We start from the raw sequence: 13,007 nt of genomic DNA, 5'->3' as shown, positions 1-13,007 counted from the left end.
ATATATATATATATATATATATGTATTTAAAAAACTTTAACTTCAATATTAGCTCATTGTCAAAAGGTTTGAGAACTAAGAGTTATTTTATTTATCAAGTTAGATTTAGGAATGAGATATGCTCTTTTTTTTAAATGATATTTGTCCTTTTATAATTATGATTTAATAATTTCAAGTAGGGATATATTCGACTTCAAAATATGTAAATTAATCTCTAAATTTGGTTTGCATATCTCTAAATAAAAAAAAACGTCTTTGTATTGATACACTTAAATATATTATACTTTTTTTTTCATATTTTAAATTATTTTGATGAATATTTTCAATTTATAATTAAGATCATTTTTCAAAATGAAAATTTCCAAATTCATACAAATAAAGTTTCTATAATAATAAAAGATCTAAAACTCTATTGTTAAATAAATTATTAAGTAAAATTTTCACTAATTTATATTTTATAATTATAATCTAAAAATTATTGTTGAGCATCAATTATTATTCAAGATCTTTTTTTTTTTTTACATTTTGACTTTAAAAATTATGAAAATTTAATTTTATAAAAAATTAAAATTTAATATTAAAATAAAAAATTTTAAACTCCATGAATATAATAGAGTTGCAAACATTTTGGAACTAATTTAATTATATTTTTCAATTGGCATCTTTGTTGTTGACTCAGATTCTTAGTCATTTTATCTCAACCATTAATTAGCAAAATTATGGTATTGCTAAGGGATCCTTTGCTCATCAAGCTCCAGGGTTCCTCTAGCACCATCTTTGTTATCAGTTTGACAATTTGTGCATTCATGTCAATTGAATGGTAGTAGTATATACTATCTAATGTTGGACTATAATTATAAATACAATATATTTGGTTGGATAATGAGATTAATTTATGTGATATTGAAAATAATGATAAATATTATATTGATTATTATGACGTTAAGATTAAAATCAATAATGAAATATTTGATTGCAAATACAAAAATGATATTGATGTGAATTTTAATTAGAAAAGAAAATGATCATTAAAAATATTATATTAAAATTTATATATTTAATTATTTGATTATTTACATAATTATTTATTTAATTATATAGATATTTATTTATTAGTTTATTATAATAAACTTTATTTATTAATTAAAATTTTTTGAATAAAAAATGTAAAATGAAAAAAAAAGAAAAGTAAAAACTAAGTATCAGGAACATTTTTATCCTAGCACTATATTTTCAAGGATAAGAAAAAAGAAAAATGGACAAAATTAATTGAAAGATTTTCATTCAAAAGGAAAACAAATTCCAACTGGACCTAAAAGGTGCAGTCAAAAAATAAAGTATAGCACGGTTGAATTAGTCAAAACCTGCCTTGCCGATGCATCGTTTGGACAACAAGAGGTAACTTTTAGATACCAATTGCACTTCATCGGCGGTACGGTTGCATCCAAATGCACACCCTTTCGGCATCGTAGGATTAGATTTGCTTTAGATGGGTTTGAACTTTGAAGTCACCCAAACCCAAAACCAATTTTACGTGGCACTAATAGGGTTATAACTCAATTCATCTTCAACGAATTTTGATTTGACTCAATTTCATAAAATTAATTTTATTTTATTTTTAAAATTTTATTTTGGGTCAATCGAATCAGACAAAATTAAAAAAAAATCGAAATCAAATTGAATTCAAATTTTAAACAAACTCAATTTAATATAATATTATATAAAAATTATTTTTTAATTATTTATTTATATATATTTATATAATTATATATTTAATATTTATATTTTAAAAAATAAAATTTTATTAATTTCAATTTTAATCAAATTAAATATAATTTATATAATATCGAATCGAATTTAAATTTATTAAATATAAAATCAAATCAAATTCGAAACGAACAAAAATTCGTTCCGATCAATCCGTTACCAACACTAGGCGCACCAACCTTGATGCACGTGTAAATAACTCTGTTTCTGTGACCCAAAATGGACCTTAATTTTGCAGTTTCCTAGGCATTTTCATATGAATACTACCGTTACATGTACCTATTGCCCTCATATAGATACAGTTGCATCATATATAACAACACAAATTACAGAATACTGTCATTATATCAAAGCATAGTTGTATTGTATCGACTAGCAAGACTAATCCTCGAACTGAAGAAAAAATTGCCTTTTTGTACAGTGTTAATGCTCATACCTCCAGTAGTTCCATCAAAGAAAGAGACCAAACCATGCAACTTTCTGTATAACCGTAGAACTTCCAGTTCTCTGTTTAGGGTTTTCCTGCAAAAGATATAAATAAAATGTTATCTTTTAGACAAATACATAGCAAATACAAATCTTTACACCACTATCAAACAATTGATGCTAAACAAATTGAAAAGAATTTTAGCACCCCAACTTGCATTACCCCAAAAGGAGTTCTTTAAACACAAATTTGATTCACAGAGAATAATCTCAGTTAAAGTTATTGGTTTCTACCAATGGCACTTTAATAGATGTTTAATCTATTCAAAAGCTGATTAACTATAGCAAAGTTTCAAGTCGCTTTTACATGTCAAAGCTCAAAAATTTATTAAGTCTAGGAAAGAAGCACGGACACGAAGAAATAATAATGCATAACTGTGATAAAAACATAGGTTTAACAAAATAATTATAGCGCTGGACAAAAGTAATAAAAATTTCTATACGATCAGATTGGTTAAACACTACATTCCTAAAACATCCTTGTTAAAGGCTTCCTAGTAAGCTACGCATGTATTATTTCATATTTAATAGGTTACATTGATCAAATTTCTTAACCAAAGCTGTCACAAGAAGCGAGGTGTAAGAATCAAAACCAGGAAATGAGAAGATTCTCATCACCCTACTTCCTTGTGAAGGAACCCACACTGAAATATTTTCAGCATCTGGGTTTCTGAACCATCAAGTGTGTGTTTGGCCAAAAAAAAAAAAAACCAATCAAGTGGGTGCCTACAACAACTAAGACATACCACCAGCCAGGTCTAACCTAATCAAATATGCAGTTTTGCTCTTTCATTTTGTTTCCTGTAGTCCTAGGAATTTATAACAAATACATTCAGAAAAATATGCCAACGTCCTTCAATCCCAAATTTTTAACACGTCATTATGAGACTTTCAACTGTGAAGGTCACAGACAAATGTCACCTTAACAAAGACCCAGAGGTTGTAACTTAGTTTGCGGACATGCAATCAATATAATTAAATTTGCAGATATACAATCAATCTACCAACCAAAAATGCTCTAAGTTTTGCTGCAACTTAAACCAAAAGCATCTCGCAGAAAGATCCATTAAGTTTGTAAGCTTTTTAGCTTTGTTTAAAAAGAAAATTTCTGCATAACTCATTATTCATCATACAGGTGTTTTATCCAAAGGAAAATTCGTCATAATTAGTGAAGCCCTTACAATTAAACTTAAAAAGTCCAAGCTCAAGCACCAGACACGGGTCTTTCAGCCCATCCAACATTGCCTAGATTCTACAACTTGGATGACAAAACGTTCACGTCTAAGAAAGAAAACTAGAATATTGCAGCTAGAAAACAGTTGATGAATAAATCTTCAAAATTAGATAGATATGTTAGCTTTCTACAGGTGTAAATCGAAAGTTTTAAATATGTATTAATTAGGAAAAAAAAAAAGATCATTCAAGAAATCTTTTTCATTGGTGAATAATAAACTCATCTGTTTGTGATATTACAAACAATAATTGAAAGCTGTCTAAAGTATCTCTAAATGGGTTTCTTTTAAACACTTCTATGCAAAATGAAATCTATCAGTATTCAGCTTTCTACTATATCTCTTGTGTGAATTTAGAATTAACACCTTTGCAGTAGGATCACTCACCATTTGTCACGGATGGGCATTCCTCCCAACCTTATCCCAATTCCTTATCCATTTCTATCCTTATATGCGCCCTATGGTTCATTTATTAATTAAATTTGTAAGTTTCCCGGGATGAATCAAGGTTTATCTACTTGACATACCAATTTATAGGAACATGACACCTTGAAGAGTAGATAATGTTTATGTTTCAAAAAACAAAACTAAAAGGATTAAATGGCAAGAGTAAACGAAAATATCTCTTTAACATAACAAAATAGGAGCCATTTCAACATATTATGAAGAATATAAGCAGGAATAAACCAAAGAATTAGCCAAATGAGGATAAATATAGAATATTCAACTCTTATAGCAAACATAGATTTCAGAACTAAGTAAAAAAAAAAAAAATTGGTCATGTTAAGTGTATAGGATGATGAATTGGATAGAATGATAATTATCTTATATTATGTTTAATTTGAATTGAAAGATAGTAATATGATTAAAAGGAGGATTAATCATTCTCTTGATATAAGATTATTCAATTCTATCAAAGTAAAGAAAATTTTTTTAATTTATAAGATTGAATTTACGTATTCTATTATAATCTTAAAAATTATATCAATAATTTAAATTGTATAAATTTAAAAAAAAAATAATTTTGATCAACAAATAAATTATTTTATTTTAATTTTTGTACATATCAAATACAAGTTAAGATGATATTATTTAATTTAATCTGATTTATAATATTATTTTATCATATCCTATCATAATTTTATGTACAAAACACATCTTTTAATTCTTGTCTTATATACACATAAGAAAGAAAAAGAATAAGAAGAAAAGAAGTATAATTTGTGAGAATTAGGAAGGAAACTAACTAGAGAAGTGCGTTTGATTGAAAAAACAAAAAAAGAGAAGAAGAAAAAAAAGAAAAATGGAACTTAGCCAACATGGAAGGAACCAATATCACCACTTCAGAGAGGGGCAGCAAATTCATCAGCAATTGTCAAGCAAGAAGAAACCCATCATCCACTTAGAGCCATCAACACTATCTTTGCCATCCATAGAGTCATGCCCCATGGCATTGCCATTTTGCTTTCCTTTTTTTTTTTTCCTCTCTTTGGAATCAATCAGTAATCCAATTTTAAAGGAAACCCATTTTGAGCATCAATCAACCCTTTTGAAAAAAGAAATCAAGGAGATTCAACAATCTAACATGACGTGAAGTAAAAGTAAAAATCAAGACTTAGATTTTGTGTTGTGCCTACCTTTCTCATTTTTAAAAAATTTTATTTTAAATTATAATAAACCAAAATTTAGAAATTTAAATAGAGATGATATCTGTTTTTGTTAATTAAAAGTTTTACCAACATCTAAGACTTGCCATTCATACCAAATACTAGCATAAAATTATTATTTTAAAACTATATGATATTATTGCAAATTAATTACATTTTTCTTATAAATATCATATAAATAAATTTTCTTTTCTTTTTGGTCTGGCAAATAAATAAAATTTCAATTATATCTGAAATTTTGATATAATTAGTAATATATACCTTTCTTATTCCAAAAAAAAAAAAAAAAACTGAATTTGAATTGTTCCATCAACATATGAAAAAAGATAAGTAATCTGTAAGTTTAAAAGTGAAAACCCCTCAACTTTATCCTACCTTTCTTTATTGTATCAAATTCCCTCTTCAAGCTATCTAAAACCTTTTATTATTATTTTTTGATTTTATAAAAACAAATGAAAATTATTTTTTAATAATGGGAGCAGAAATTAAAATAAAAATGCTTTTACACTTTTCCGAAATGAAAACAGAAAATGACCACAGAACTTCTATGGTTTTTTTTTTTATGTTTTTTTTTTTAATTTTTGTTCCGACGTAGGTTATCAGCTTTAAAGACAGTGCTGCTTTTTCTACAGCAATCTTTTCAATTGGATTCACCTAATAACTCAAAAAAGATGTTGGTTATTTCTCGAGCATCAATCCCATTCAGAAATTTTGATAAATTCAGCATTCTACGAAGCTTAAATGGTCTCCAATCTGTTATTTCAGTGCAATGCAAAACTACCATACCCAGGATAGATTCTAGTGCTAATTCAAGCGTTGCTCGATCCAACTGGTTGATCACTAAGCTAAGTAAAGAGGGCAAAATGAGCCAAGTACGGAAACTGTTCGATAAATTGCCTGCAAGAGATAAAGATGTAATAACTTGGACTGCAGTCATTTCTGGGTATATCAAGCTTGGGTTAATTGAGGAAGCAAGGAAACTGTTCGATAGAGTTGATTCGAAGAAGAATGTAGTAACGTGGACGGCAATGCTAAGTGGTTATATGAGATCAAATCGAATTATGGATGCTGAGAGGTTGTTTGAGGAAATGCCGGTTAAAAATGTTGTATCTTGGAATACCATGGTTGATGGATATGTGCAAAATGGGATGGTTGATAAGGCTTTTGAAGTGTTCCATGGAATGCCTGAGAGAAATGTGGTTTCCTGGAATACGATGTTAACTGCATTGGTGCAATGTGGGAGAGTTGAGGATGCGAGGGCATTGTTTGATAAGATGCCTAAAAGGGATGTTATTTCGTGGACAGCGATGGTTGCAGGGTTGGCAAAGAATGGGAGGGTTGATGAGGCTAGGAGGGTTTTTGATAGGATGCCAGAGAGGAATGTGGTGTCATGGAACGCGATGATTACTGGGTATGCACAGAATATGAATTTGGATGAGGCTTTTGATTTGTTTGAGAGGATGCCAGAGAGGGAATTGTCTTCCTGGAATGGGATGATCACGGGGTTTATTCAGAATGGGGAGTTGAGGAGGGCTGAGAAATTGTTTGATAAGATGCCGTGTAAGAATGTGGTTTCTTGGACCACGATGATTACAGGATATGTTCAAGGTGAGCGAAGTGAGGAAGCCTTGAAGATTTTCTCGAAAATGTTGGCAGATGACAGGGTAAAGCCCAATGAGGGAACTTTTGTAAGTGCTTTGAGTGCCTGTAGTGACTTAGCTGGTCTTGGTGAGGGACAGCAGGTTCATCAGACAATAGTGAAAACAGTTTATCAGTGTAGTGAAATTGTTGTATCTGCACTTATTAACATGTATTCAAAATGTGGGGAATTGAGTATTGCTAGGAGGATGTTTGATGATGGATTAATAAGCCAGAGGGATGTTGTTTCGTGGAATGGTATGATTGCAGCTTATGCACATCATGGGTGTGGTGAGGAAGCTATCAGCTTGTTCAAAAAAATGTCTGATTTACATTTTAAAGCTAATGATGCTACGTATGTGGCTTTGCTCTCTGCATGCAGCCATTCTGGTATGGTGGAGGAGGGGCTAAGATACTTTGATGAGCTTGTGAGAGACAAGTCCATTCAGGTCAAAGAGGATCACTATGCATGCTTGGTTGACATCTGCAGTCGAGCAGGGAAGCTCAAGGAGGCCTTTGCACTCATTGTGCAGCTTGGGACTAAACCATCAGTATCTGTTTGGGAAGCTCTTCTTGCAGGATGTCATGTTCACGGGGATGTGAATTTAGGGAAGCTAGTCGCAAAAAAGATTTTAGAGGCTGAACCAGAGAATGCAGGCACTTACTTGTTGTTGTCTAACTTATATGCTTCAAAAGGAAAATGGAGGGACGCAGCTAAGGTAAGGTTGAAAATGAAGGATAAGGGATTGAAGAAGCAGCCAGGTTGCAGCTGGATAGAAGTAGAGAATAAGGTTCATGTGTTTGTTGTTGGTGCCAAATCTCATTCTCATGCCAATCTTACTTACCCATTATTGCGTGAACTTCATGCAAAAATGAGGAAGGCTGGAAGTATATCAAATATTGATTACCTGGATGATGATGATTTTCTGGCAATATAAGTTTTTAATCTTCTGATGTCTGTTATGGAACAATTTAAGGGATTACTACCAGAGATGATTTTTGAGAGAAAAAGTTGATTTTGTATTCAGTGACAGTAATTGTCCTATCAAACAAAATATTTATCATCATTCCGATACAAGCAAACATGACACATCTTAGAAAGAGTGTACACTTGCTATCATTTCTTTGATCTGGGCCAGACATAGCAGGATAGTTATAGAGTTTGAGCTATTTTTTCCCCACTGCTGCTGCCTTAGCTTGTCTATTTTGCTTTTTGGAAGGAAGATTCAAGATCTCTTAATGTTTGTAGCTGAAGAGGAGATTTAAATGAAGAGGACTGATTCCAACTAAACATTGGTACATAATCCAAGTTCGTTTGAAGATTTATGCTACTATCCTTAACAACAGCACAATGACCATGGCTATAGCAACAAGAGCAGCAATCAAAGCAATTCCCATGATGCTTATTAACTTTGATTTTGAAAAAAAAAGAAATATTTTAAAGGAGCTCCAGATGACATTTAAAAGATGGCACTATCTTGCATGGCTAAAGGTCCTTATCATTCTCCTTTACTGACAATCAGCCTTAGATATTTCAGTTGAATATAGATGAGCTTTAGATGTAAAATCACCATTCTGCTATCAGTAGTGTGAAAATGCTTGATCATGTTTAGCTAGATAATCAGATTGCTTGAGCTTTCTACCCGAAAAAATTGCTTGCATCTTGCAGGATTGGGTTGATCGGAAAGCATGAGAGATTTTAAAATTCATGTCCCTGTCTGATCTTAGGATGAGCAGTTGCCTCATACTAACTCATCTCACAGTTAGAAGGTGGTGGTTAATTTCAGTCCATGTTCCATTTTTTATGATAATATTAACTAATGAAATCGTATGTGAAATCCTGTTGGACTGTAAGCTTGGCTTTGATTCTTTCCTGCCTATTGAGGAGTTATTTATTAACTTGAATGGAGACATAGATCCTGAACATTCTGCTATTTATTTTTGTTATTCATGTAGTAATGTTTTGCCATACTTCCCATCCAATTAAAATACACGTTTAAATCTTCTCTAGCTGTCTGTTAAGCTGAAGTAGTAATCTTCATTTGCAGGTCTGCTTCTTTGCAATGTCTATGCGTTTTCTTCTCCTAACCACTGCAAGTGCACGCTGCTTCGGGGAAGGATTATAAGTAATGGAAGAAATTTCATCAAATTTCTGTCAATTATCATGTCAAAAGGTTGACAAAATCAAGTATCTTTTTGAGGAATTGATGCATTGTTGCCTTCTGTTTGCTCTTTCCATTGTCTAAGGTAGGACCGAACAGAACACTCTTCTTAAAATCATATTTGTTTCTTGGTGCAAAACATCATATTTCTGTTGGTGCACTTTGTATGCGATGTAGAGAACGAATCCAGGACCAGAATTTGAAATGTAAGAGAATTAGGGATTCAAGAGATTGGGAGTGATATGGATCACAACTCGATACAAGGACTGGTCTCCCAGTTACTTAAGCCAACGAACTGGCCCTAGCTGTCCTGATTTCAGGTCATTTTTTGGTCAAGTTCATTCAGAGTTCGAGTCATCTTTTCATCATGTCAGTTTTGGATCGTGTCAAATCTTGATCATTTCAGGTTTGGGTTATTTCAAATTCGAGTTCTTTCTAAATCCTAGTTATTTTGGGTAAATGATAAGATGTCTTCTGTAATTTGGATGGTTAACAGAGTTGTATTTCAAATAGAAAAATATAGACTGGATTATTGCAGGCAATAGTAAGAGCTTTGATTTTTCTTACATTTCATATGTAAATTTTTGAATCAAATTCTTCGATAAAAATAAGACTTATGATTTTATTACTTATAATCGATTCTCATTTTCCATTTAAATTATGTGGCAACTCCTAAAATCAAATCTACACTCAAACGAAAGTAATAAGAATGAAACTAAGTCCGCTCAGTATATAGTACAATGTTAAATTTGCCCTTATCTCTAAATGTTACTACTATTACTGTAAACAAGTTTGGCAACATAAGGCCTACTTAAGACAGCTTTTTTTTTTTTGGGTGGCAAACAGAAGACAGCTTCATTGAGTCAGCTCCCCCGCTCTGTTTCATTTTCCTCATTGTCACTGTTTAGCATTGCTTGATGGATTTCTTGCCACATTAATTAAGCAAAGGTGGTTGAAATCTTCCAACTCGGATCATGATTTTCGTTTAAAAGCAATGTCTTGTTGGACCTTCCAATTAATAAAATGTACATGATTAACTAAAAGTTGATTAACAAACTCATTCCAACTTCAACAAAATTACAAATCGATGATTGTATCATTCATGATCCTTTTTGCTTGTAATGGAGGTGGATTTGACCATGTGCATATTTGTGTTATATTTGTTTTTGTCAAATATGAATAGAATATAATCATTATTATATCATAATTCATATTGATATGTCTAATTTTAAATAAATTTTTTATTTTTATCAAATTGATATATAATTTTTATTAAATTTAAATTATGTTATTTTTAAATTATTTATATATTTTATATCATCACGCCTAAAATTATTATATTTACTTAAATACCTCTACACTTTATAAGCAAAACTAAAATTTCAAAAAGTTGAAACATTTAATCTGATTTATCGGTTTAGTAGAGGCTTAAGAAAAATGGATTCGTCTATCACAGGTTTTAGGATTTCAACCTATAATACATATTTTTAATTATTTAGGAAATGAAAAATCCAATCCTACTCTTAAACAAAACGATACACAGTACTGATTGAGTCAAATATTTGAATTTAATTGTTTATACAATGTATTTGAACAAATTTGTTAAAAAAAAAAGTTAGCTTATTATGCATACGTTTATATAAAAATCTTATATAAAAATAATATAAAAATTGAAAATCATCTTTATATAAAAAAAAAAAAAATGAAAAGCATCTAATAGTAATATAAAATTTAATTCAATTAATTTATATCATTAATATTAAAAAAAAATTATTTAATAACAAACTTTAAAGCCACCTTTTTGTTGTGCTTCCGATCTGCTTTGCTATCACCATCTCCCACTCCCAACTCTCTTGACTTGACAGCTCTTCCCCATGGCCACCAGCACCATTCTCTCTCTTTCTCTGCCTTGAATTGAACTTGAAAAAAACAAAAAAGATAAACAAAAAAAGCCTTCTGTTTAAGCCACAAACTCCAGCCCCTTGATCAAAAAAGGCTGATTAACAGAGAAAAGGCAAAAGAACAGTCTGGAGGGACGGATAAGTAAAAGATTCTTCATTCATGGGCTGTTCTGCTTCAAGACCCAAAACTACTCTTTTCACCAAAACCCATAATTCTCCAGAAGATCCATATTCTTCTTCTTCTATAGAATCCATGGTTTCTTCGCTACCACCAATTCCAAGAGCTCTTTTACTCCCAACTCCTCTTGTTAACCACCCACCACTGAGGAAAGGCGATGCACGTCACCTTGTCTCTTTAACATCTGCTACCTATGTTTCTCTCGTACTCATTGACACCAAAACGCCTAAAATGAACAGCCGGGATTTCTCTGGTCATCAACTAAATCAAACGCCACTACAGATGGACTCATCAATTCATGCAGACCTAGATGAGTCACTGTCTCCAGATTCTGTAATCAACACTTGGGGGCTCATCGATGGGCTTGATGATGACTGTGATTTTAATTTGGGTAAGCCTAGTTCTTTTGTTAATACTCGTAACAAGGAGCTTTCATGGAAATCTAACACTTCTAACTGTAAGGGTCTAGATGTGCCTGTAAAGAAATATGATGATTATAAGCCTACTAAGCCATAATTGACAAAGCCATTAGGAAACATTTATCTAAAGAATCATTGCTATCAAAACTTGACCCAAATGTGGTGTCAAGTTACAGACGAGCCTTACTCCTTCATGTTATTCATTATCTGATAGTTGGTTCAGAGTGCCAAGCACTGAAAACAGAATTGTATTATATTTTACAAGTTTAAGAGGAATAAGAAAAACTTATGAGGATTGTTGTTGTGTTAGAATGATATTTAGAGGATTTAGAGTGCCCGAATGGACTCTATGTATAGAAACGAGTTGCAAAGTCAACTTGGACGGAAAGTTATTTGTTTACCACAAGTGTTCATCAGGGGAAAGCATATTGGTGGTGTAGAAGAGATTAAACAGCTTAATGAAAGTGGAGAATTGGCAAAGCTTTTGGAGGGGCTTCCAGTTAGAAACCCTAGAATCGTTTGTGAAGGTTGTGGGGATGCAAGATTTGTACCTTGTCCGAACTGTAATTGAAGCAGAAAGGTGTTTGAGGAAGATGAAGCGATGTTGAGAAGGTGCCCAGACTGCAAAGAGAACGGACTTATAAGTTGCCCTGGTTCTTGCTCATGAAAACTAATTAGCCGATGCTAATTGGTAGATGCATACTTTTTATGCTTGATTAATTGCTTGAATTGCTATTTGTAGTAGGCTTGTTGTATGCTACTAGTTTCTTTGTGTTCTATGTATACCATCCTGCAGATTGTTCTTATTGTTCATTGTCCTCCTAGATGTATGAAATAAAAAAGTGTCAGTTTTGATGTTCAAGATCCAATTGTTGTATGTTCAAACAATTGGGTCTTGAGCATCAAAACTGTCACTTTTTGATGTGGCATGTTCAAAACATCAATTATAAATATTATCACCCTCAATTCTTCTGTGTGTGTGTGTGTGTGTGTGTGTGTGTGTGTGTCTTTTGTATGTTTGTTTTGAGAAGGTAATACACCACCTACTTGATTTAGTTGCAATTTCTCCCCAGTTTCAAATGGTTCTTTTTGGTGCAATGATTTTTTTTAGTGAATCTTGATTCAACCAGGTCTAAACCTGGTATTAGTTCTATTAACAGGTTTAAACTTGGGAAAAATCAATTTGACACATAGCATCATATGAAAATTAGCATTGCTGATGATGAATAAACCTCATTAGTTCTTGCCAGGGGATGCTGGTTTCCTGTAAAAAGCATGTAATGCTGTTTGGCCAAATATATTACTTGGGCAATGCAACAGTGGGCGTGGGGTGTGGATTCTATTATTGATCCATTCTCTTCACATTTCAATTCCAAACGCTAAAAAACAATCGTACGACGTTACTACACTAAACATGTTTGTTTTGGCTTGTTGAATTATGCTGTCCAGCCAAAACATTTGTCTTTAATACTATCTACAGTACACATGGGCAGTAGGGCAGACAGATGTCAATGACCGAAAATGCAGCAAAAGGTTACTGATCAAGGGAGCTTATAA

General features: G+C 31.8%; 1 protein-coding gene and 2 pseudogenes across 2 annotated transcripts; 2 read left to right on the top strand and 1 right to left on the bottom strand.

Moving 5' to 3' along the window:
* Nucleotides 1–4,548: 4,548 nt before the first annotated feature.
* Nucleotides 4,549–5,118, bottom strand: LOC149515008 (uncharacterized; annotated as a pseudogene).
* Nucleotides 5,119–5,318: 200 nt separating this feature from the next.
* Nucleotides 5,319–9,517, top strand: LOC111294229 (Pentatricopeptide repeat (PPR) superfamily protein). 2 transcript variants are annotated; one of them, XM_089743394.1, is made up of 3 exons: nt 5,319–8,282; nt 8,839–9,037; nt 9,130–9,517. In XM_089743394.1, exon 1 carries the CDS (start codon nt 5,824–5,826, stop codon nt 7,726–7,728), a length of 1,905 nt encoding a protein of 634 aa, XP_089599520.1. In that variant the 5' UTR covers nt 5,319–5,823; the 3' UTR covers nt 7,729–8,282; nt 8,839–9,037; nt 9,130–9,517. The 2 variants fall into 2 exon arrangements, with proteins under 2 accessions (XP_089599520.1, XP_022743202.2); XM_022887467.2 differs by having other exon boundaries at nt 8,839–9,517.
* A 1,213-nt stretch (nt 9,518–10,730) lies between these two features.
* On the top strand, nt 10,731–12,414 carry LOC111295549 (uncharacterized protein At5g39865-like; annotated as a pseudogene).
* Nucleotides 12,415–13,007: the final 593 nt, after the last annotated feature.

Source organism: Durio zibethinus, chromosome 14, assembly GCF_047325235.1.
Source record: "Durio zibethinus cultivar Kanyao isolate XHJ-2024 chromosome 14, ASM4732523v1, whole genome shotgun sequence".
NCBI lineage: Eukaryota > Viridiplantae > Streptophyta > Magnoliopsida > Malvales > Malvaceae > Durio > Durio zibethinus.
This window is presented reverse-complemented; position numbering and strand designations above follow the sequence as displayed.

Coding starts and splice junctions, on each gene's coding strand:
- LOC111294229 (XM_089743394.1), top strand. CDS start 5,824: ATGTTGGTTATTTCTCGAGCATCAATCCCATTCAGAAATTTTGATAAA.